This window comes from Myotis davidii, unplaced genomic scaffold (genome assembly GCF_000327345.1).
Source record: "Myotis davidii unplaced genomic scaffold, ASM32734v1 scaffold370, whole genome shotgun sequence".
Taxonomy (NCBI): domain Eukaryota; kingdom Metazoa; phylum Chordata; class Mammalia; order Chiroptera; family Vespertilionidae; genus Myotis; species Myotis davidii.
In genome coordinates, this window is record NW_006288615.1 from 16,780,527 (window position 1) to 16,804,876 (window position 24,350).

General features: G+C 40.9%; 1 protein-coding gene across 1 annotated transcript in view; it reads right to left on the minus strand.

Moving 5' to 3' along the window:
- LOC102770852 (mitogen-activated protein kinase kinase kinase MLT) overlaps positions 1-24,190 on the minus strand; it is a 141,110-nt gene extending 116,920 nt beyond the window's left edge. The window contains exons 1-2 of the mRNA XM_015561826.1: positions 24,074-24,190; positions 12,280-12,472 (exon numbers count right to left, since the gene is read on the minus strand). Coding sequence (XP_015417312.1) covers positions 12,280-12,438 — 159 coding nt within the window. The 5' untranslated portion in view covers positions 12,439-12,472; positions 24,074-24,190. The remainder of the gene's footprint in view (positions 1-12,279; positions 12,473-24,073) is intronic.
- Between the last annotated feature and the right edge of the window lie 160 nt (positions 24,191-24,350).

Consider the following 24,350-nt stretch of genomic DNA (forward strand, 5'->3'; position numbering starts at 1 on the left):
GCTGATGTCATCACCACAAAACAGCCCAGGCCCCAGGCTGCCCCGCCCTCATCCCTCACATGCTGCTCCCTGAATGACTGCACATATTCCAGTTAGACCTGACTTCTCACCCCACCCTCAACTCCTGAGACCATTCCAGTGCCCTCACATTCCCTCATCAGCTGGACCCCACCATCCTGAACCCTTCTCTAAATTTCTGCTCATCCTCTCTGATGGGAGCTGCACTCTCCTCTGCACGCATCTCAATGGTAGCCAGCCCATCTCTTTCCGCACTTGCTCCATCGGGCAGGGCGCAAGGTGAGCAAGGTGGCCTCAGTGCCATTTCAGAGAGCTCTTCCCAGGTCCTCCCTAAATCTTAGGCCATTAGACTGCATCATCCATTAACCTCCATTACTGCCAACATTTACCAATTCCAGACAGTTCCCCGCTCATTTATTGATTATTTCAGCTCCTAGCTGTCATTTTCTCCAATTACTATTCCTGTATCATAGTGTGGGGATGTTTACATGCACATGAATGGGCCTGACACTTGTCCTCTAATGTCCTTGAACTCCCCTGTAAGGATGTAAACCTTCACCACACCTTGGTTGCACATTCCTTTGGTCACACCCTAGACCAGCTGTGGGCAAACTACGGCCCGCGGGCCGGATCCGGCCCGTTTGAAATGAATAAAACTAAAAAAAAAGAGACCGTACCCTTTTATGTAATGATGTTTACTTTGAATTTATATTAGTTCACACAAACACTCCATCCATGCTTTTGTTCTGGCCCTCCGGTCCAGTTTAAGAACCCATTGTGGCCCTCGAGTCAAAAAGTTTGCCCACCCCTGCCCTAAACCCTGCATTACCAACAGCTGCACCCCTCAATAATACTAGTCCATTCACCCCACTTGCTAACCACCAATTCCTGTTTCCAGCCCCCTTCTTCTAGTGCCTAAATTCAAACAATCCCTCGACCTACAATCAACCGTTTCTGTATCCTTTCAGTGCCACTCCCTTCCCTGTCTTCCTTTCCCTCTTCACCTAGCTTAAATTCCATGGCAACCAACAGAATCCTTCCCTCACATCCATCCTCAACTCTTTGGTTCTGCTTTTACTTCACTGTATTCAGGACAACCCATCTATCTGTGCATGAATACCATACAATCTTCATAACTCTATAGTAAGCAATGAAATAAAGTAGCAGTAGAAATCCTCCAACATTGCTCTTCTTTTTCAAAGTTATTTTAGCTCTTCTAGGTTCATTGTAACTCCATATCTGTTTTTACAATCTGCTTATAAATCTCTTCACCAAAATTGGCTGGTGCTGTGATTGGGATTGTATTGAATCAACAAATCAAGCTCAGGAGAACTGGCATCTTTATAGCATGTATTCCGACCCAGGAACACAGTGTAACCCTCCAGTTATTAACGCCCTCTTTAATTTCGCTCAGCAATGCCAGTGCAAAGGTTTTGCACATTTCAGTTGTTAAATTTAACTCTTAGTATTCCTCTTTTTAAAATAAAACTTTGTATTTTACTTGTAGTACATATAAAATTTACCATTTTAACCATTTTAAGTGTAATGGGTTAAGTACATTCAAACCGTTGTGCAATCATCACCACTATTTCTAGGATTTGTTCATCACTGCAAACAGGAACTCTGTACCTATTAAACAATAACTGCCCACTCCCCTAGTCCCTGGTAACCACTACCTAACTTCCTGTATCTGAATTTGCCTACTCTAGGTACCTCATATAGCTAACATCATACTGTATTTATCCTTTTGTGTTTTGCTTCTGTCACTTAGCATACTGTTTTCAACATCTGTCCATGCTGTAGCATGTATCAGAAATTCATTCTTTTTAAAGGAATGAATGTTATTCCATTATAAGCATATATCTTATTTTGTCTATCCAACCATCTGCTGATGGACATTTAGGTTGTTTCCAACTATTTCATATTTTTGTTGCATTGTAAATGGTATTTTTTAAATGGTGAATTCCAATTGTTCATTGTTTATATAAAAAAATAGACTCTTAATTGCTCTTAGAAACCTGCTCCACCCATGTTCTCTCCATCTCACATGATGGCAAATATGTCCTTCCCTCTCCTCGGGGCAAGCCCTGTGAAACTTCCTTGATTACCTTCACAGAGCATGTCCAATCAGTGAGCGAATCTAGTTAGCTCTACCTTTAAAATACACCCCAAATTCAATCACTTCCTTCTGCCCTCCTGGCCCCAGCCACAGACAGCTCTCACCTGGGTTATATTCCTAGCTGGTCCTTTCTGCCTATACCTCTGCCCCATGTCGTCTTTTCTCAACAGAGTACCTAGAGTGGTCATGTTAAAACCTAAGTCAAGCCGAAACCGGTTTGGCTCAGTGGATAGAGCGTTGGCTTGCGGACTGAGAGGTCCCAAGTTCGATTCCGGTCAAGGGCATGTACCGGGTTTGCGGGCACATCCCCAGTGGGAGATGTGCAGGAGGCAGCTGATCAATGTTTCTCTCTCATCGATGTTTCTAACTCTCTATCTCTCTCCCTTCCTCTCTGTAAAAAAACCAATAAAATATATTTTTAAAAAAACACCTAAGTCAAAGTATTTCACTTCTCTACTCCAAAGTATCTGAGTGCTCAGCATTTCCTCCCAATTTAAATCAGAAGCTCTTACGGTGTCTTACATGGCCCTATACCATTTGGTCTTGTTACCCTCTGGTCCCATGTTCTGTTTCTCCTCCCCTCACGTACTCCACTCCAGACACAGTGGCTTCCTTGCTGTTTCTCCAACACATCAGACATGCTCCCACCTGGCACTTGCCTCTGCCTGGAATGCTTTACCTTCATATATGCATGTTGCTGCCTCCCTTCCTTCAACTTTTCTTTTGTGTTTTTTTTTTAATCTTTTTTTGATATTTTTCCATTGATTTTTAGGGGGAGTGGAAGAGAGAGGGAAAGATGAGAGAAACATCGATATGAAAGAAACACATCAATTGGTTGCCTCCTGCACGAGCCCTGACCAGGGCCTGAGCTGGGGAGGAGCCTGCAACCAAGGCACGTGCCCTCAACCAGAATCGGACCTGGGACCCTTTGGTCCACAGGTTGATGGTCTATCCACTGAACCAAACTGGCTAGGGCCTTCCTTCAACTTTTTACTCAAATACCACCTTCTCTGTAACTGATTAACCTATTTAAATTTGCAACTTTGGCCCCATTCTGGCATTCCTTATCTCCTTTATACTGCTCTATGTTTTTCCTTACATTTTTATATAAACCTTTTACTTTGGAATAACTTTAGATTTACAGAAAAGTTGAGGAGATTATGCAGATGGTTACTCTCATCCTATTTCCCCTAATGTTAACATGTTGCACCACCAGGGTAGATCTGTCAAAACGAAGAAACCCTCATTGCTACATTACTGTTAACTGAACTCCAGACTTCATTTGGATTCACCATTTTTTCACCAATGTCCTTTTTTTTCTGTTCTAGAATCCAATTCAGGATACTGAATTGTGTTTGATGGTCATGCCTCCTTAAACTCTTCTGGACTATGACAAGTTTCTCAGTCTTTCTCTGTTTCTCAAGACCATAATAGTCTGGGGGCTACTGGCCAGGTACTTTGTAGAATGTCCATCGGTTTGGAATATCTGGCGTTATCCTCATGACTGGGCTGGGGCTATAGGTTTGGGGAAGAAGACCACCAAGATGAAGTACTCTTCTCATCACATCACACTGATATATATGCCATCAACATAAATTATCCCTAATGATGTTAACCCTGCTCACTTGGCTAAGGTGGTGGCTGCCAGTTTTGTCCACTATAACGTTACTAATTCCTTCTTTTCTGTACTCTAATCTTCGTATGTTAGTAACTAAGTTCAGCCCATAGTTAAGGGGGGTAAGGGTCTTTATCATGTTTTAATAGGCCATTTTTCCACATTTGTAGGTAAGCTCTAAGAGGCCATGAATATTTGTCTATTTTAGTTACTGACATGGCTCCAATATCTAGAATAGTGCCGAGCATGGAACAAATACTCAATGTTTGTTGGATGGCAGAACACAGGAAAGGAGGCTGTCTTGTAATCTGTTCCGGTCATAGAGTCCTGCAGCATCAATTATTCATCTCCCCACCTAGAAAAGTATGTGCTCAGGGAGAAAACCACGTATGTCATTGACTCAGTGATATCACTAACATGTGGAGTTACCTTTCTCAGTGGTAGCTGCTGTTTTATTAGGGAAACCATCTTAAAGACTGAAATTACAATGCTAAAATTTGAGGCATTAGCAATAGAATCACATGGAGAATACATGTAAAGTGCTCACAGAGTAGTGGCTATAAATAACAGGAACTCAAGACATGTTCGTTTCTTTTATATCCTTACTCTACATTCAGGTGAGAGATTTGGGGGAGGTACAGAGGATTTTACCAGGAACCTCAAAAATATACTCATCCTACCTACTAACAATCTGAAATTACTTTTAAAACCAGGCAGAATATAAAATTTTAACACTCCATACCTCAAATTTGGTTAATGTTAATTTCTTGATCTCTTACTAAAAATCTCTTAATTACTCTGAGAATAAAGTTTGTCTCAAGGAAGGACATAGGCTTTGTGGCTAAGAAACTATCCTGAAATTTTAAGGAAAAAATGTTCTCCACTTTCACAACTCTAAAAATTTGCTCAGCAGCTAAATCCTTTGGAGCAATTAGTTTAGATGCTAAGTAAACTATGCATTATATTTTAAAACTCCCACCCAATGATTAAAATAAAAATGTACATATTTCTTTTTTCTTTTATCTGAGTACTTATTTTTTATTGTCTAAAGTTTTACATGTCTCCTTTCCCCCTGATTAACACGCCCGAAGTAGACTCTACGTCCCTAGTTCCAAAAACAAATTCAGTTTCCCGCTAAAGAAAGCACTGCTCTGCTTGTTTGTAAAATGTAGTGAGTTAAACCGATGCTGTACGTTGATTACTTAATACCTCTCTTCAAAAGCCGAGCAGCCGTACAGTACCCTCCTGAAACAGAGCTCGCATAAACACTGCCCAGACATTTTCATCCTTATCAGTGTAGCTGCTCTAATGTAGCTAATTTTACCGAGCGCTGTTTTCCTGAAGAACAGTATCAGGGATAGGAGTTATATTTTCAAGTCATTAAAATTCCGGCAGTCTCATTTCATTTAGGACACCTTAATTTTTCTCAGGCCATGAATCAGTGAACATCTGACATTCACAGAGCCGAGGAAAGCATCTTAGATTCCTTTTTTGGAAACAGGTCTGAAAAAACCAGATTGAGAAACATGGCCAGGAAAATCCTTCCCAGCTGCTATGGAACAGAACCTTTCATTCAAAGACAAACTAATTTATTAGAGCTCCAGGTCCACATGGAGAAGAAAAGGCTCCCAAGTGGACTAGGAATGGCAAACTGTCTTCTGTAACTCAGGAGAGCAAAAACCGTATGCAAATCTCACAAAAGAAGGGAAAGCTAAGGTGATCCCTGTTTATTATTGCTTAGGATTTGTCCTGGTGTGGCCCTGAAGAGGAAACCAGCATCAGTGGCTGAAAGTTACATTGTAAAGAACTTCCTCAGAGTGAAACTGCTCCAAAATTGAACAGCCTGCACCTCCCATGTTATCCATGACAGCGTTCAAACAGAAACTGGGTGTCCTAACCAGGAGAAGGGCTCAAGCCTGAATGAGAACAAGTTGATAAGAAGGTCCCTATCTTAGGTAATGTCATGTCAGTGACTTCCTGTCTACACCAGAAAGTAGATAAGAAAATTCTTGGCACCTTTTTAATACACAAGTGAGGTAATTCGATTCTGAAGACTGAGAGCAAATCCTATCTATTTTGAAACTATCGGGAGTATTCAGGGGTGGCTCTTCCTCTCCTCCAATTTTTCAGTTGTCTGCCTATTAGACTTTGAGAATCTCAGAAATGCAATTCATGCTTCCTACTATTTTTCTTCCAGCAGCAAGAGCCTGGCTTTGTATAACCAGTTAATCAGGACATAACATTTTTATTGAAATGCATGCATTGGTTTGAATTCAGCACAGTATTTAGTGTATGGCTGGAGAATAAACATTAAGTAGTCGAAATGTTTATTGCTTAATAAACCAAGAATAATGCTCCTTTAATGAGAGCTGAAATAACAGTTGCAATAAAGTTCCTCACGTGACAAGCCCAAAATAACCTCCACATGCAAGTAAACAAGTAATCTAACAAAGTTTTGAAAGGATGTAAAAAATGTTAAATGACTAAGGAGCAAAAGTAAGTATGGGGGCTTTCTCTTGCAAATAAAAGATTTTTATGGTGACATCAACAATCTGAAAAATATCGTAGAGTGATGTCTGTCTTACTGTAACTGCACTCCACATAACATGGTAAGAATTTTATTTACAACTCAGGTAGTTCTCTGAACGCTCCTTGGTCCCGGAAGAAACCATTCCTGTAGCTTTTCCTCACTGTAAAGTTACCTCTCCCAAAAGGTTTGTGTAACCTTCAGAAGTATCAGTAACACATGCTTACTCATGTAATTTACATATTTGTTCAACATGTGTCCAATTTTCCATGTCTCTTTACTTTTTTTAAACTTTATTATTGTTTTTATATTTTTTTCATTTACAGTTGATATTCAATATGATTTTATATCAGTTTCAGGTATGGTGATTAGACAATTATATAATTTACGGCGTGATTCCCCTGATGATTCTAGTACCCACCTGGCACCATGCATAGTTATTAGAATATTACTGACTATACTCCCTATGCTGTCCTTACATCTCTGTGACTATTCTGTAACCACTAATTTTCCATATCTCCTTATAGCAGTTCACACTGGAGTGCCATAGATGATAAGCTCCCAGTAACAGAAATATCTCATCAAGAAGAGCTGAGTGACAGACAGCTGTTCAATATAGACTTCTGGATGATGCCTGCATTAATTGGCAAATAAAATAACTCATTAGCTTTCTTATTCTCTAGTTCAGGTGATGGTTTATATATGTAGCACAGAGTCAAAACATGGCACAGGGAAATGTTTAAAATCCCATAAGTGGAAATGGCATGCCACTCTCAGGGGTACAAAAGCAAGCACATTTATAAAAATCAAACATCAGGTAAAACAAGATGTTCTGTTACTACAGAGCTGCACGCAGGCCACAACCAGTGACACAGTGAGGACGGTCGTCTTCTAGCCTTTTCACGGCTCCACAAAGCAAATGAAGGACATGTGGGAACTGAAATACAGGACAGCTTTCCGGAACGAGAATGAAAGCAGAGTCTACTCTACAGCGACATGATGCCAAGCAGCAAGGAACAAGTACGTTACGGTGAGGCAGGCGAGGCAGGCGAGGATTTACAAAGAAGGTAAATGTGTAATTCTCTTTATTGTGTTCAGGGACAGGGGAAAACATTACAACAGCATTTCTACAACTAAAGCAAATGCAAATAATTTATTAATAAAAAGCCAGTGACAGAACTACAAAGAAAAGAGGGCCTCTCTCCTATGAACTAACAAAGTAGTAACAACATTAACTAGGTTTTTATGAAGCACTAAATGCTGTCATGTTGATAGAATTTGCATAACAGAAGCTTTTATTTCTCATTCTTTCCTAGTTTTGTGTCAATATTAAGACTGTGTTTTCTATTTCACATGTATATTCCCCTTTTATATAAAAAGTTACTGGTAGCTCCTGTTCTTATCATCAGTTTTTGACATTTTTGAGCTCTCTTTATAAATATTTACAATGTGGGACAGTTTTGAAATTTAAACTTATATGGCTTTCAACATTTCCACAACAGTCAGATATGGAAGGAAAAAAATGTTTTTTTAAATAAAGGAAGTGGTGCCTTGCAAAAAGCAAGGCAAATGCAGAAAAAGCCTCATATTTTATCTCTTGAGGATTGAACTTCCTTTCAATTCTTTTGGGAAAATGAAAAGCAATCGTGTTTCGTTCACATCTCATACTTAAATCTGGTTTTCTACTATCAGTTGAATATCAAATCCCAAGTTAATGCAAATGCTTGCAGGTTTCCATCTCTCAGATGGAAAAAAAAATACCATGTACAGACAGGTCTGGTTCTACATGTCATCAAATGTACAGCACGGGTAAAATGAAGCTGTTCGGAGGAACCGTTCTACAGCCCCCGCTGGGAGGCTGATGAATACTTGTGTGGACTGTTCCCTGGGCCAGCAGTCATTGGAAGGGGACACACTGGTCCACAATGGCCTTCTTTGCCCTCTCCACTCCTTGCTTCAATTTCAGCCTCAGCAATTTGGTTTGATCTCGGCTCAACTGAAATTTTCCAAAAAGATACAATAATGGCTTCTTCTCTTACTTTTGGTATATATTCTTCAGATCATTTTTTCCTGTTGTAGACGTTTTTAAAACAAAAATAAATAGTGCACTATAGGTAAACCTGTAACTAACATAAACAAGCTAAATCACCACTGCAGGTCCTGTAGCACTGTTATGGAAAAGGACAGATTAAGCATTTTAGAGGAACATATGGAGACTGAAAAATTAGTAATTTGTGACATACTAAAGAGGTTTATAAAACTCAATTCCCTGGAACAACCTTAGAGAGTGCCACAGTTTGTCAGAGCTACTCTTTTTTAAATTGTGTTTTTTAAATTATATTAAAATTTAATTATACTTTATAATTTAATTATAAAAGTAAATATATGGGTCACATTGGCTCACATTTGTCAAAACTGAGTGATACATGCATTTCATTGTATGTAAATTTTATCTCAAAAGAAAACAAAACTACAAACACATACTGAACTCTGGTAGTAATAGGCATGCTTTACAGGAACTTAAGGGGAAATGTATTGATGCCTGTAGCTTACTTTGAAATGCCATCAAAGTGGACTGATGAATGGAAGGATACATAGCTGGGTATATACGAGACAAAGCAAATATTGATGTTAATGACAGACCCTGGATGGCAGATACACAGGTGTTCACTGTAAAACTTTTGAAACTTTTCTTTATTTTTGAAAATTTTCATAATAAAATGTTGGGGGGGGCATAAGATCATCATAGAAAAATATGGAAAACAAAGAAAGTATCAGAAAATAAAACAGACACCAAGCAGACAACTGGGATCATATTAAAATGTTTTATAACTTGTTAACCAGTTAGCAGTGTATCATATGCATTTTCCTAACTCTTTAAATATTCTTCCAAATGCAATGGAATTCCACTGTACAAATGTAGCATCATTTTTTCAGCTTTACTGAGGTATAATTGATGAATAAAATTGTAACATATTTAAGATGAACAAAACAATGAGTTTAATATACGTATACTGAGTTCATTAGCATACTCTTCACATGAGATGTACCATAATTTAAAAGATATTTTGTTAAAGGATACTTGGGTTTCTAATTCCTCACCATTCTACATGTTGGATGAACAACAGCCTGTTATATCCATCTTTCTGCACATCTCTGATTATTTCCTATTTCCAAGGATAAAGTCCCAGAAGTAAAATTTCTGTCTCAAAGGAAATATTTTAAGATTTTTAAATAGATTTTGCCAAACTCTTCTCTAAAAGTTTACCAAATTACATTTCTAACAGGAGCATGTCACTGATTGCAGCAATCCAGATGTATGCACTAAAGCAGAGGAGAGCAATATATACTCACTAAACTAGAGGTCTACAAATGAAGTGAAAATCAATAGTCTTTCTCTATCCTCTTACATAAGCAACATTAAAGAGTTTGGTCTATATTTTCTCCTTCTTTTACTAAGTTCATAACATATATTTAATTAAAGAATTACATGTGTGAGCCACGTACACATTATTAAATATTCCATTGCTTCTAAAACTCATTGGCAAAAATGACCAAGTGACATGAAACTGAATCTATAAAATAAAATACAGAGCTAATTACCTTTATCTTACCACTTAGAAAACACCTAGGCAGCAAGCCAATACCTACCTCATAAAGTATAACAAATATTTGCATAAGAAATGCCTATTTCCTTTCCAATAACTGCCATCCCTAAGCAAAAATTTTCTGCATCTTACACTCTTGTTGATTCAGTAGGTGTGGGATGCAATATTGCTCTGTAATAATTTACCATATCTCTTTATCACTGATAATCACTGACTAAACCAAGCCCCAAAGCTGAAATAGAATTTGTTTTCTTTACTTACAAGTTATGAGTTACCAGAGGCCTGGTGCACAAAATTCATGCACTCAGGGGGTGGGGGTCCCTCAGCCTGGCCTGCGCCCTCTCACAGTGCGGGAGCCCTTGCGGGATGTCCGACTGATGGCTCCTCCCGGCCCCCAGAGCAGGCCTAAGCCATCAGTCAGACATTCTTAGTGCTGCCGTGGAGGCAGAAGAGGCTCCCGCCACCGCCGCTGCTCGCCAGCCATGAGCCCAGCTTCTGGCTGAGCGGCACTCCCCCGTAGGAGCACACTGACCACTAGGGAGAAGCCCCTGCATTGAGCGTCTGCCCCCTGGTGGTCAGTGTGTGTCATAGAGACCGGTTGTTCCCCAGTTCAGTCGATTTGCATGTTAGCCTTTTATTATATAGGATGCTCCTGAAGTTTACTGTAACCAACTCAATTTCCAAATGACACCACGCAGGTTAAAAGCTTACACCAGAGCAGCACCTGGCAGTTTCCAGCTCCTGCCACAACCCTTGTGCTTTCCTGTGTCATTTTCCTGGCTCTCTCAAAGGTAGCGAAAAAGGTATTAAGCATGAGTGGGGGATGGAGGGAATGTGTTGCAATTATTGTTTTCCTATCAACATCTATTTCGTGTCTCATGAAGTCTCACATCCAACAATCACATAAAGATAGTATGTTCGTTGTACTGAAGTTGCATGACCTAATGTATAAAAATAGCACACTTCCATACTTCTTTGACTAAAACGTGACGGAACTGGTTTATTTTCTACCCTTAACCTGGTCAACTAGAGGTTTCAGAATTGAAAAGAACAACAACAACAGCAAAAAATAGGGAATCTGATCTCCTGGATCTCACTTGTCCTTCTGGGGAGGCTCCACACATTTCTCAAAGCTCTATTTCCCACGATAAAAAGGGTGCATGACAATGCTTCCTATAAAGACTTCACTAGATTCAAAAAGCTAGGTTCGGTCCAGAGGAAGGTATGGTCTTATGACCTGGCTACTATTTAAAACTGTGCTGATCAAGAAATGAGGAGGAGGAAACTTGTTCCGCATAGTACCCTTCTGCTTCACGTACTTGGCTCTGAAAGCTTTCACATCTAAGCTTTCCACAGCCTCAAGATACCCCATAGCAGAGGGGAGCTCTCTGACCCCACTCCAGCAACTGGAACCACTGCTGGCGATCACAGTCACACAGCAGGGCTGGGGAAGGCCGCACGGCGCTGCCTTTGTGTTTCCTTCCTTCATCAGTTGCTACGGTTGCACTGACAGCAATTAATGAAAAAAAAACCCAAAAAACCCATTCAGGGAGATTAAAGGATATTTATGGAAAAGTTCACTTTTAAAGATACTGAAGAGAACAATAGCTAGCCACAACAGGACTAGTAGAAATATGAATAGGAAAATAGAAATGACCAAAACAAGCTCCCGAGGGTAGCTCCTAAAAATTATCAGTGGCACTGAGCCCCTGCAGGTCAGCCCCACATCAGCCCCACTCTTCAGGGCACCACGCTGAATTTGGGGGACACGGCACCACAGAAAGATGAAGGGCCCGTGAGCTTTGAGCCTGACTAGGACCAGCACATATCCCAGACTCTGAAAGCCGTTTCTGGTTTTATAAGCAGGGCAGCTCTGTCGGGCACCTGTTAATTCTTTATTAAACAAGGTCCATCACTTTTGGCCTCAAGCAGAGGTGGAATCCAAAAAGCTGGCATTGCTTATGCTTCAGTAGGAAGTGCTTTTGGTTTTTGAAAAGACAACTCTTGATGAGCACAAATTCACGGCCAGAAAATGGAAGGGGGATGAAAACTGGACACACTACTCTTTACTGCCCCCTCTTGGCTGATGAGGGAAAAGAAAAGGTCTGAAATCTTACCTCCTCTCCGGGAGAGTTCAGAGAACATTCGGTCTATTTCATGCCATGGAAAGAAATCCCCTCAGTTCAGATGAGCCTAGTAGAAATCAACCCTAAAGCACACGCGGCGACACTTTCTATTTATGGGGCTCCCGGAATGGAGGTTGGGAAACGGCTTCGCGGATCAGGCCCAAAGGCCTTGCTAGGTCCCTGGCAGCCTGTGACCTCTGCCTCGAGCTTGAAAAACTTACATAAGCGCCAGTGTAACCACTTGTGAGAGCAGGGAAGGACCTTACCTCTTTCTCTATTTTGAGTAGCTTCTTCACAGCCACCTCCTTGTCCTGTGATATCCATTTGGCTCGATAAACACTCCCGAAACTTCCTCCGCCGCAGTTTTCAAAAAACTGCAAGTCATCAAATTTAATTTGCACAAAGGAGGCACCGAGAGACGACATCGCATAATGACCAAGTATTATACTTCCACAAACTCTGCAGAGAGAAAGAGAAAGACAAGTTGGATTACAAGTCTATCAGAATGAATCCTCTGAATCCCACTTCAGGTCACGTACAATAAGTCCCGTGAAACTTCCAGAAAGAACCGTGATGACTCAGGAGAAGGCAAACCAGGACTATAAACAAATCAAAAGGAGAACACTTACCCTGGCAGCCCGTGCAAAATTCAGCAGCAACTTGCCCAGACTCTGCCACACAGCTGTCGGCAGAGAAATGGCTCAGATTTCCCCCCTGACAAAACCTGTAGCCGCACTTCCTGCACATCCCCAGCTCTGCCTAAAGGCTACTGTGTCACCAGGTCTCCTATCAGGAAGCCGGGGCGGCCGGGAAGCGTGCCTTCCGCGGGAGCTGGCCTAGCTCCCCTGGCATGTGAGGCACGCCATCTCTCCACGTTGTGCTCACTTCACGCAAAATACACATAACCTAAGCCACTGAGCATCCTGGCCGAGGGGAGCCAGACGCTGCACACTGAACGCAGTCAGCGTTCGGGGCCCAAAAGCAAAAGCGTTCAGGTTAGGGATGACAGGGAAGCTGGCCAAGTGTTTTTCCAAGTGGCTCCCTGGACTGTGCACTGCAGCAGAAACTTAATTAAAGAGGAGAAAACTTGCCCTGATTACAGTATATTAAGTCATCCAACGACCTCTGCCAAGAATGCTGAACAAAAATATTATGCTTGTTTCCAGAGGAACGGATGTCCCCTCCCCGAGATTATTCGAGTGACATTTTCTGCAGCCTCAGGTGTTTTTACGACGCACCAGGTAAGTGTTCACCCTCCCCACTCCAGGCCAAACCACAGATTAGCAGGGAACACAAAACAAAAACATACAAACAAGAAAGCAGAACACTGTAATTCTGAACGTGCATAAAAAGCAGGTGGCTGAGAAAGCTTGTGTACATACTCTCGCCAACACTGTAAACCAGAATCTTACAATGAGGGAGCAAAAAGGCAACACGTGGACAGGACACTCGACAAAACAGCTGGCCTGGCCTCCTCCTAACTGTCAATGTCATGAAAGATTTTTTTTTCTAAAGCAGGGAAACTTCTAGAATAAGGAGGACTTAAAGAAACATAATGACTAAATGCACTGCGTGATCACTGGATTTGGGATCAAAAACAATCTACAGAAAGTATCACTGGGGTTTTAGGAAAATCTGAATATGTACTATAATTTAGACAATATTAAATTATCTATGGCAAATAACGGTATTTTCGTTTAGTTTGAGGATGTCCTTGTTGGGAGATATGCTAGTAGACATATTAAAGTCTGCTACCTACAGCTTAATTTAAAATTATTCAACTCCCCCTCCCTCAAAAAAATGGGTATAGAGAGAGGGGGAGCAAACGTGGCAAAATGTTAAGAACTAGCAAATCTAGATGAAAGTGCATGGGCATTTTACTACTCTGGTCATCTTTCTGTGGGAGTTGATTATTTTCAAAATAAAGAGGTGGAGGGGGCAGTTTCTATCAAACTGACAGCATTTCTTTATAAACAGCTTGCAGCTTTGCTGAGTGATGTAAGCAGGCAACTCAGAGATCTTACTGTGCAGCTGACTAGCAATCCCATTTTAGGAGAGCAGGAAGAATGGTGATTTCTTATGTGAAGTCAAGCTCTGCTCTACTTTGGGGAGAAGGTAAGAGGGGAGACTGTTTATCCTCTAACGTTGAAAAGGTAACTTAGCATCTACGTAAAAATAGAGGCAGAAAATACCGAGCACCCAGGGGCAGTCCATACACATATTTGAGCCAATAATTTATCTTACTAACTTTCGCTTCAATTCATATTTAGTTAATCAGATAAAAGAAATAAGTGTGGGTAAAATTTAGGAATGTGGTAAAGATAGGTACACGGAAGCTAAATAGTTTGTTCAACAGAATGCAAAACACCATTGCAAGATTCCCTCAGTGTTACAGATGCTAGTCCTATATTTTTATTGACCATTTTTATAAAAATACAAAAAAGAAAATAGAACTACAAAGCTTACAATAAAATTAGAACTCCTATGCCCACCCCTCTCCTCACTGGATTCTCTCCCCAGAGAGAACTAATTTCAACTCCTTTAGCATTTTCTTCTGGTATATACCTCTGTATTTCTAAAAAAAATGTGTTTATATTGCAATTTCTTGGTTGTTCCATTTTAGATATTACCTATTAATTTCTGTCAGTGGAAGATAAGGCTTTAGTCCTCATATACTACCCTTAATCTCTTTGCACACAGTATGCCACACTTGCCTAATCCTCCCAGCTTCCAATTATACGGTAACATTTAGTCTAGTGACTAGACTCTAGTCAATATTCAGGGTTTACAGTAGTCTGACAAAGTAAATATTATTCCCAGGAGTGCTATGTAGAATTGAATAACTTTTTCTTTCTTGGATAACTCTTTGATTCTCCTAGAGTTATTAGTTGCTTTGTTGTTGTTTGCTTAGCTTCTTATATACCTAACACTTATTAACCTCATCAAATTCTTCCAAGAACTGCAAAATTACTCTCAATAAAGTAAAAACATCAGGTAATTTTTTTATTCTGTTCTTTCCTTGGAGACATTCCTCCTTACCCTTCACCCTGATTCAACCTGGCTAGAATGGTTGCTCTGGAGGCCTGACGTGAACTGTAACTTCCCTTTCCTTTACCATCATCCTAAGAATTTCCTTCACATTTTCCTCTGTGAACACCTGTCCTTGCTTCTCCTGGCTTCTCTTCCTCGGTTTACTTTCTCAGTTGACAGTGCACATCTCCCGTTAGCTACCTGAATAGAGTGCCCTATGTAATTTTTTTGAGAATCAGTGTGTCTCAAAATGTCTTGATTGGAGTCCCAGCTGGGTATGCAATTTTAGGTAGGAAATAATTTCGGAAGCATTACTTCATAGTCTAGTTTCTAATGTGGCTGTAGAGCAGTCTGATGCTGCTCTGGTTACTAATCCTTTTTACATATCTTTTCCTTTCTGAAAGCTTTTAGGATCTTGTATTCATCCCTGGAATCCTGAAATTAATCACACACGCTTAGGACTGCGTCTTTTGCAGTCATTGATAGGGCACTGAGTGAACTCTGTCTGTACGTCATGTCTTTTAACTCTGGGACATTATCTTGTGTTCTTCCTTTACCACCGACAGCCACATTTACTCCTTGTCTTCTCGTTCCCCACATACACACAAGGAGCCACACGCAGTTCCAATCAGGCTGCTCTCTCCTATCTCCACACCGTTGCACAGGCTTGTGTCTTTGCTTAGAAAAACTCCTGCTTTTCTTTACAGTTTGTTTCAGTGAATGGAGCGTCGGCCTGCGGACTAAGGGGTCCCAGGTTCGATTCCGGTCAAGGGCATGTACCTTGGTTGCTGGGCACATCCCCAGTAGGGGGTGTGCAGGAGGCAGCTGATCCATGTTTCTAACTCTCTATCCCTCTCCCTTCCTCTCTGTAAAAAGCAATAAAATATACTAAAAAAACAACAACTCCTGTTTTTCTAAAACAAACTCCTGTCCACAACCACCTCCTCCTTCTGTGTCATAACTCCTTTCTTTACCCATTCATCTTCCCCACTTATTTCCCGCCAGCATGTAAGTTCCCTAAAGGCAAAAGCCATTTCTATTTGCTGCTGGATCTTCAGCACCAAGTACACAGCAGCACATTGTAACTTTTCCATTCAAAAATATTTGTTGCAAGAACAAATACATAAACGAGCAGTTTCTGGCTATTCTTCGATTATGCGTTTTGCAACTGAAAAGATTCCAACCGGACTAAGTACAATCTAAAACCTCACAAGTTCTTCCCCCATCCACCCCGGAGGATTCTAAGCAAATCCTGATTTTGAAAGAGCTGCCTAGCCTCTTGGGAGGCTGAAGAGCGTATGTGTGGGACCTCCAGAATTGGATGTCTCTGAGTCCCAAGGAGAAGTTGGAAAAGAGGGAGAGAGGAAGGGAAATCCTTTTAAAAAATAAACAGAGATCTGAACCAAAGGTGAGAGCAGTATGATTAATTCTACACCCTCCGGTGCAGAGCAAGCAGGCCCAGGGAAGCTGGATGCACTCTGGTGGATCAGGCACATTGGAAACTGGCCTAAGGGTGTCAGAGGAAGGCGGGCCTTTGAGCAGCACAGATCTCCACAATCTTTACCCCCTGAGATGAGGCAACTAGTCATGTTCTTCCCAGAATCACTATTACTCACTTTGTGATACATCCCGCCATTTGGAAACCAGCTATGTATTAAGGAACTATGTAATTATGTGAATGTTTTATTGAGACCATACAAAATTAAGTCCCATCTGATTAACAAAGAGACTAACAATTCTGGAGGGGACGGGTACAGGTTTTCACTCCCATGAGCTGGGCAAAGCATCATGGACTTACCTGTGAAGCCCAACTGAGATTCCCACTGCCATCTATGTGAGTGTCAGACCATATATATTTGTTTTTCCCTTTGAACGTTCTCTCCTTTAATTTTAAAAATCATTATTCTAAGAGAATCAACTTATGACCAGAAGAATGAAAAATCTGAGCTGCTGGTTAATCATATTTACAGCATCTTGGGGAACACTGCTACCTGATCAAACTGTGTTCTTATTTTTCCAATGTATTCTCCAGGGAATACACCAGAATTTAATAAGTGTCATCTACGTAAATGTATTTTGATTTACCAGTCCTATGATGTTTTCATCCCACCATGTTAAAATAATTGCTTTTACACACAAAAGGCAACTTTTCTCCATGCAACAATTCCCAGTCCTAATTTTGTAGCATTCTAACTTTTGTTTCATAAATGCTCAAAACTGCTTTAAATATTAGTAAGTATCTACCACACAGCACTGAACAGTGAGTTAGAGCAGGGATATCACCAAAATTAAAGCCTAATAGGGTGTCACAACTCTGAAAACAGTGAAAATCACTAAGTTGGTGGTTAACCCAATCATTTGAGTACTGTAGTAAGACAATATTTTTTTTAATTTTTAAAAATGTTCTTAAATTAAAATTTTAAAAAATTTAACTATTAATTACCTACAGCAACATTGGCTATTATCAAACGTGAAATCATATTAAGGTAGAAACCCTTAAAGGGAGGATTATTTTACCTTTTAGTTTTTAGCCTTTAATCCAAAAAAAATGGACTTTTGCCCTGAATTCAAAACAATTAAAAACAAAACAGAAAGACCCCGCCTAAGTGCTAACATGGCAGCAACAAGGTTTAGAATTCAGTAGATGTGAGTTTGAACTCTGTATCTCTCAGTAACCCTTACCAACCACTTTTTCTCAGATCATGGCATTTCCAGAACCAATAAGTAAAAAAAATTATAAATCTTTTCCATTATTATTGAATGCCTCAAAACTGATAGCCCAAAAGTTATCCAGTCTGCACAGTATGATTTGATTTCTTCGATAAATCTTCCAGATGGAAGAGCAATCCTGCCCTCACCAGCTGGCAGACCTTGGACAAGGCACGGTGCCTCTCGGACCTCGGTTTTCTCACTGGCAATAGCACCGCCCACTCTGTACAGTTGCTGGGAAGAGGCAGATGCTGTGAAAGGACCTTGCACAGTGTCCCACACATGCTCAATAAATGGAAATGATGACTGTCTAATTATTTTAATAAGTCTTGATATCACACGTGGCCATCTACTTCTTTAGCCTTTGTAGTCAGGTATGCTTTCCTCAACAGTTTTCCTCTCTCATGTTCAGAACTGCTTTATATTATAACTCCATTAGTTTTGCTGAGCAATTATTAGTAGATGAATGTACTAATGATCCCTAAATCCTTTTTATCTGTGGTCCTTTGTGTATTTTTCTCTTTCCTCTGTTTGCCGCTTTTAACGTTTGGCCGTTTTTGCCACATCTATCTTATTAGTAAGTAATTATAATTTTCATTAATTTTTTTTTCATAAGGAGAATATTTAAGTTATTAAAAGTCAATACTTTTTTTTAAAAGATACTAGAGTTTCTAGCGCCTATTCATTGAATTATAGCACTGGCTTTGGTAGGGATCTAGACGCACCTGCTTTCAGTAGTGGCCACTGTTTCCTTTCAGATCTTATCTACTGCATATCAAAGGGACCCAGGAAACGCAACCAGCTTCATTAAGTACCTACAAAGCATACTGTCAAAAAATTAAATCTACTTTATAAAAGGATAAACTTTCCTAGAAAATAGGTCTTTGGACTTTTTCCTGAAGTTTTCTATCTTTTAGGTTTAGGGTCTATTTCTGAATTCAGATCCTTCGTATTCTTCTATCCCTAATTTATACTTTCCTTTTTCCCTTCTTCACAAAAGTGACAAAAGTTTATTTTTAAAGCAATATAGAAAAAACTAATTTTATTATGTCCTGAATATGACAAAAAAGACTTTGGAAAACAGCCCTCGACAAATTCTTTTGCCATGTTTGCTGCCCTAATACTTAGTATTATTTCAGCCTCCTAAACATAGATTAATGAATAAGCTAATAAAACTGTGCTTTATCATCATGTGTATTAAAGCAACACCACTTGGATAATGGTTCTGCAGTGTTTGTTCTTTTTTCCTAGGAGTCTTAGCTTCCAGAACATGAGGAAAGCTCTGGTCTGGGGTTCATAACACCACAGTTGAAGATGTAAGAATTCTATTCCTGAACAGGACTGCTGTTCTACGTTTCTGTTTTTTTAGTCACTAAAAAAAGTTAAGATCTATACTAGCAAGAGGAGAATAGGTATGTGACTAGTACTGTGTCTACCACAGATACTCTTTCCTCCCTCCCTGGCTGCCACACGAGAAAAGCAGTATATCTTATATAGAATAGGTCAGGTTCTGTGAATAGGATCTCTTTTTTAAAATATATTTTTATTGATATCAGAGAGGAAGATATAGATAGAAACATCAATGATGAGTATTATTGATAGGCTGCCTCCTGCACATCCCACGCTGAGGATTGAGCCTGCAACCCGGGCATGTGCCCTGACTGGGAATCGAACCCTGACCTCCTGGTTCATAGGTTGACGCTCAACCACTGAGCCACGCCGGCCGGGCAGTGAATAGGATCTTCAGTCACAGATATCTCAGGGAATTCCACGTTCAGAATCTTAAAAATACAACAGCTATTGTTTCTTTTCTTTCTTCTATGTTTTACTATATACGTAACAGAACTCTCTAGTTAGAGCAAAGGTTAAAATAAAAATGAGTTAGCTAAAAGAAACAGTCTGATTTACACTTTACTGTTCCAATGAATGAAAAACAGGCTTCCATGACACACTTCCTTAAATGTTGACCAGAGGCAGAATATAGGAGGGACAGGAAGGTGAGGGGTAGCTGCACTTGTGCCACGGAAATGCTGCGTGGAAAAGTGTCTGTGCTCAGAGGCCCAACAAGGACACAGCTATGGGCACAAGGCACGACATGGGCACGGCATGGCTTCCTGTGTTCAATGACTGGAGGCAGGAGGAACAGGATTCGGAATCTGAATGAAATACAGGAGCACTAACAGGGCACTTTTCTATGGGTTGGCTAGAAGAGGAATTTCTGGGTGTTTGGGGTGGGGTGGTGTGAAAGCAGTTGCTGCTCAGTCAGCAGGCCCACACTTCCTTGCTGCTACTCAGCTTTTGTTTCTACCCTTGAACCTGGTTTTTTGTCAAATAGAAAGCATCTGACCATGCTGGATATTGCTAACAGAGTTATAATTTTTGGACTAATTGCCTAGAATGAATGTTCCCTGAGAAGGGTCAATATGAGGGTTAAAACCCAGTGACCTTGATATAAAATGAAAGGAAATGGGGGCGTTAAAACTAGAGAAGACCAAAGAAAGACCCTAGATTATGCATCACCGATCCAGAGGAAAGTTATATGTTGAAAAGGTTACAGAAAGAATTGCTAGTTATTAGAGCTGCCTACCAAGAAAAGATGCCCCCTGTTAAGTAGTGAGTTCCCCAGCACTGACAGTGTTCAGTGGGAGGTGGGCATGTACAGTAGGAGACTCCCACAGCAGCTGCGAGAGCAGGATGAATGGTGTTTTTTAAAAATATATATATATATATTTTATTGATTTTACAGAGAAGAAGCGAGAGGGATAGGGAGTTAGAAATATCGAAGAGAGAAACATCGATCAGCTGACTCCTGCACGCCCCATACTGGGAATGTGCCCGCAACCCAGGTACATGCCCTTGACCGGAATTGAACCTGGGACCCTTCAGTCCACAGGCCGACGCTCTATCCACTGAGCCAAATGTGTTTTGGAATGAATGGTTTTTTAAGGCCTACTTGGAGTAAGCAATGGCTAATTAACCTACTATACAGTATGAGTGGTCTCCCTTCTCTTCTCAGGGACAGTCATGAACCACAGTGATTAACGCCAGTGATGGAAACAATGGAGATGACTGGGTTATCCTCCTACATGTCTCCTCCCAAACTGGCCGGGAAGGTGAGAGCTTCCTGCCAGGTTTCTATCCTACAACCGTCCCCTCAAGGCAAAGAGCTCTTTCTCCTTGAAAGCCACAGAAAAATGAACTCTTTGGACGATGATCCACCCTCTCCTTTTCTTAGCAAAATGGATTTGCATGACCCCATGCATTGGGCTGAGCTGTGAAGCTTGGTGGCGCAGCACCAATGATCAGAACCGGGCCCGCACTCCTCAAATGTGGGTATTCCCACAGGTGGGTGCCCAGCACTGAGCAGACGGTGTATGAATAAACACACATCCACAGCGTCGATTTTACTTTAGGATCTGGGGGAACAAACATGCTTAGTATCTGTTTGTGTTGTCTTGTACAAGAAAGTCAAACAACACAGAGGAGAATGCAACAGTCACGTGCATTTTCATGATGAAATACAAGATTTTAAAGAAAGCGCTTGCTTCCATTGGGGTATTTACACCCACAATTACAAATCCTGAAGGAACGCATTCTTCCCCACAGTAGGACACTTTAACGAGAAATATTACTCCATGATCTTTAGACAGCAATTCTTGCCTCCTCTCTTTGGTTTTCCCGGATGGAAGTCCAGAGATAAGTCCAGGAAGAAGGATGTTGGTCCCTGGAGATAAACTGTGCTCAAAATCAGCTACAAAATGATTTTGGTTTTGGTCTCTAGGTCATAACCTTCCCCTCTTCATGCAACCCCCCAAATTCTTCAAGCTTCTCATATAGATATTTAAATGCATGAATTTTCCAATTCTCCCCTGAAAGCATTACAAAACTGTATATAAACACAGAGGTGCACAAAGCTGCTTTAGAAATCCTGATACTAAAAGCAGGAGAGTAGCTATGAAAACCTTCTAGCCCTACAGACATATGTAACCATGATCTGGGAACAGGGCAGGCTACCAGGGCAAGCCTTGGTTGGGGATGGGTGAGACAGGCAGCTTTCTCTGGGTATAACTTGAGAATGTGAAAAGGCACCCTTCTCTATTATTCAGTTATGGCAGCTGAAGTTTCAGGCGCTGGTCCAAGCATTTCCATGCGCTGTCGCATAAAGCAAGGTATCACTGTCCCCAGCTTACATGTGGGGAAAATGATTGTCAAGGGTACGAAAGTTGCCCCAGCTAACTACCTAACTTAAAGCTGACACAACTGGGATTCAAACTCAAGTCTGACTCCAAAGTAATACCATTTCCCCCACCATACCATATGTCTTTTTCCACTATATTCTTCTTCCTCCTTCTAATTTGCCCCACCACCACCACCACCACCACACACGCTTTAAACAAATCCTTTTCTTATTACAGTAATTACTGGATTGCTTACCATCCACGTACAGTTCAATCTGAGGCTTTCACTTCCTATTAGCAACCACGATGCTGGGGTTAGGGTGTCAAATGTGTGGCTGCTTTGTCCTCACAGAATTGTCTACTGTGCTGGGATTATTTAACTGCTATTAGGGCATAATCGATGCTTGAGCTGTCTGTGGGAGGGTCGACACAAAAGCACCCTGTATCAGTCAACCCCATCTAAGCTCTAGTATTTACAGCTCTCCTTCCTTAACAGGTGCACATCTCTGTTCACAGCTGGAACTGTGCTTATTTGTGTGCAGCAGGGCAAGGTTAATAGCCACAAAAGATGTAGCCTAAGCTTCCCTGCAGTAGTACACGACACCCTCCCTATCAATCTGTCCTGGGTAAAATAAAATGGAAAACAAATGATCCAGATTGATTTTTTAAAATATATTTTTATTGATTTCAGAGAGGAAGAGAAAGAAAGTGTGTGTGTGGGAGAGAGAGAGAGAGAGAGAGAGAGAGAGAGAGAGAGAGAGAGAGAGAGAGAGAGAGAGAGAGAGAGAGACACACACACACACACACACACACACACACTTGATTTTTATTGCCAACATCTCTGGATATAGGCATAAGGCTGTCTTATTCTAAGAAGTACCATATCAACACAAATACCTTTTTCAAATTACTGATTTTCTCCTCTCTTTTCTCTGAATCTATCAATTTCTAAAATCAACTGTCCATTTTTCTCTTTCACTCCACACTAATAGCTTCACTCTACATCTAACCTCTTTCACGAAACATCATTGTGATCTGGCCAGTGTTTGCTCTGATGACTAGATTATTCACTCCACACCCCTCATAACTCTGTTTATAATTGCGTAGTCCTATCAGAGTCAGATTCACTACTCAATCCAGATAGGCACTCAGCCAATATATTGCCAATAACACTCACTCTTGTGCTAACTTAAAATACACAGTGCAGCCTGCCAAGTGTCCTTATTTGGCAAGAAGGTCCCTTAGTTCCCAAGATCTTTGACCATCCATTTTTAGATCCAAATCATCATGCTTAATATTTGGTTATTTCCCTGTCTCTCTCTCTCTCATTCTCTCCCTCTCTCACTCTATCCATCTCTCCTCCAATGTGCTCTTATGTGTTCCCTGAAAGGATAAGGAAAACAGATCACCCACCTATTTGTTTTTCTGGACGCCCCCTCCCCCAAGTGTCAGATTATGGTCATTTACTCTGGAATTATTAGCACTAAAACTTTTGATTTAAACAGTATCTTCCAGTAGAAAAGAAAAAGAAAACACCTCCCAAAACAATTCCAAAACAAGTTATCATAGGAACTAAATTGTTTGAGTAAAATAAACAGTGCACATTGCTCAAAAGACCATTTTTCTTTATCTTAATTCCCTCTTTCCAAACAAAACAAATTCATATTCATTTACAATCTCCCAAATCTCTCCCTATTGTAGTAGGAATTGAAAACAAAGGCCCTACACATGACCAAAACCATAATCAAAATGCAGCCGTCACATACTTTTTTTGAAAATCAAAACCATGAAATTTCACTGTGGAGAGGGTCCTACTACCAAATAAGACGTTAACTGTCTTGAATCACTTTTTCTATTATTGTCTTTAAATGTGTTGGTAGGTTTGGATCCACGGAATCCTGGCTGTTCAACTCAACTGAGCTCAGAAAAGCAAAAAGGCTTTAGGGGTAAAATAAGAATATACTTTACAGCCACCTTAGCTCCGGTGTCTTCGAATTAATCCTGTAAGTTGATTTTAACACACCATTATCGCTGAGCGTGGCTTATCGTAGTATCATCTGGAATATGCCACTAAAGTGTGTTGCTTTCATTATTAAAGAAACTAATAAAAATAGTCATTAAGTTCTCCATAAATAGTGCTTACGCAAGATCACGAGGCGCACGAGAAACACGGGTCTCCAGCACTCTGACAACGATCGCCCTTTTTCCTTGGGCAGCTCGGTGTCCCCCGGCCAGTTCTGTATTAAAGTTGCTCTGCAAACCGTCAGGTCAGGGGCCAGCCAGGCGTGGCGGGGCCTCGGCGCTGTGCCCAGAGCCCACGAACCCGGGACGCCACCGGGTGACCCTCAGCTCCCGTGGAAGGAGAAGAGGGCGCTGGAGGGTGCGGGTGGGCGCAGGGCAGGGAGCGGCCGCCCCGAGTG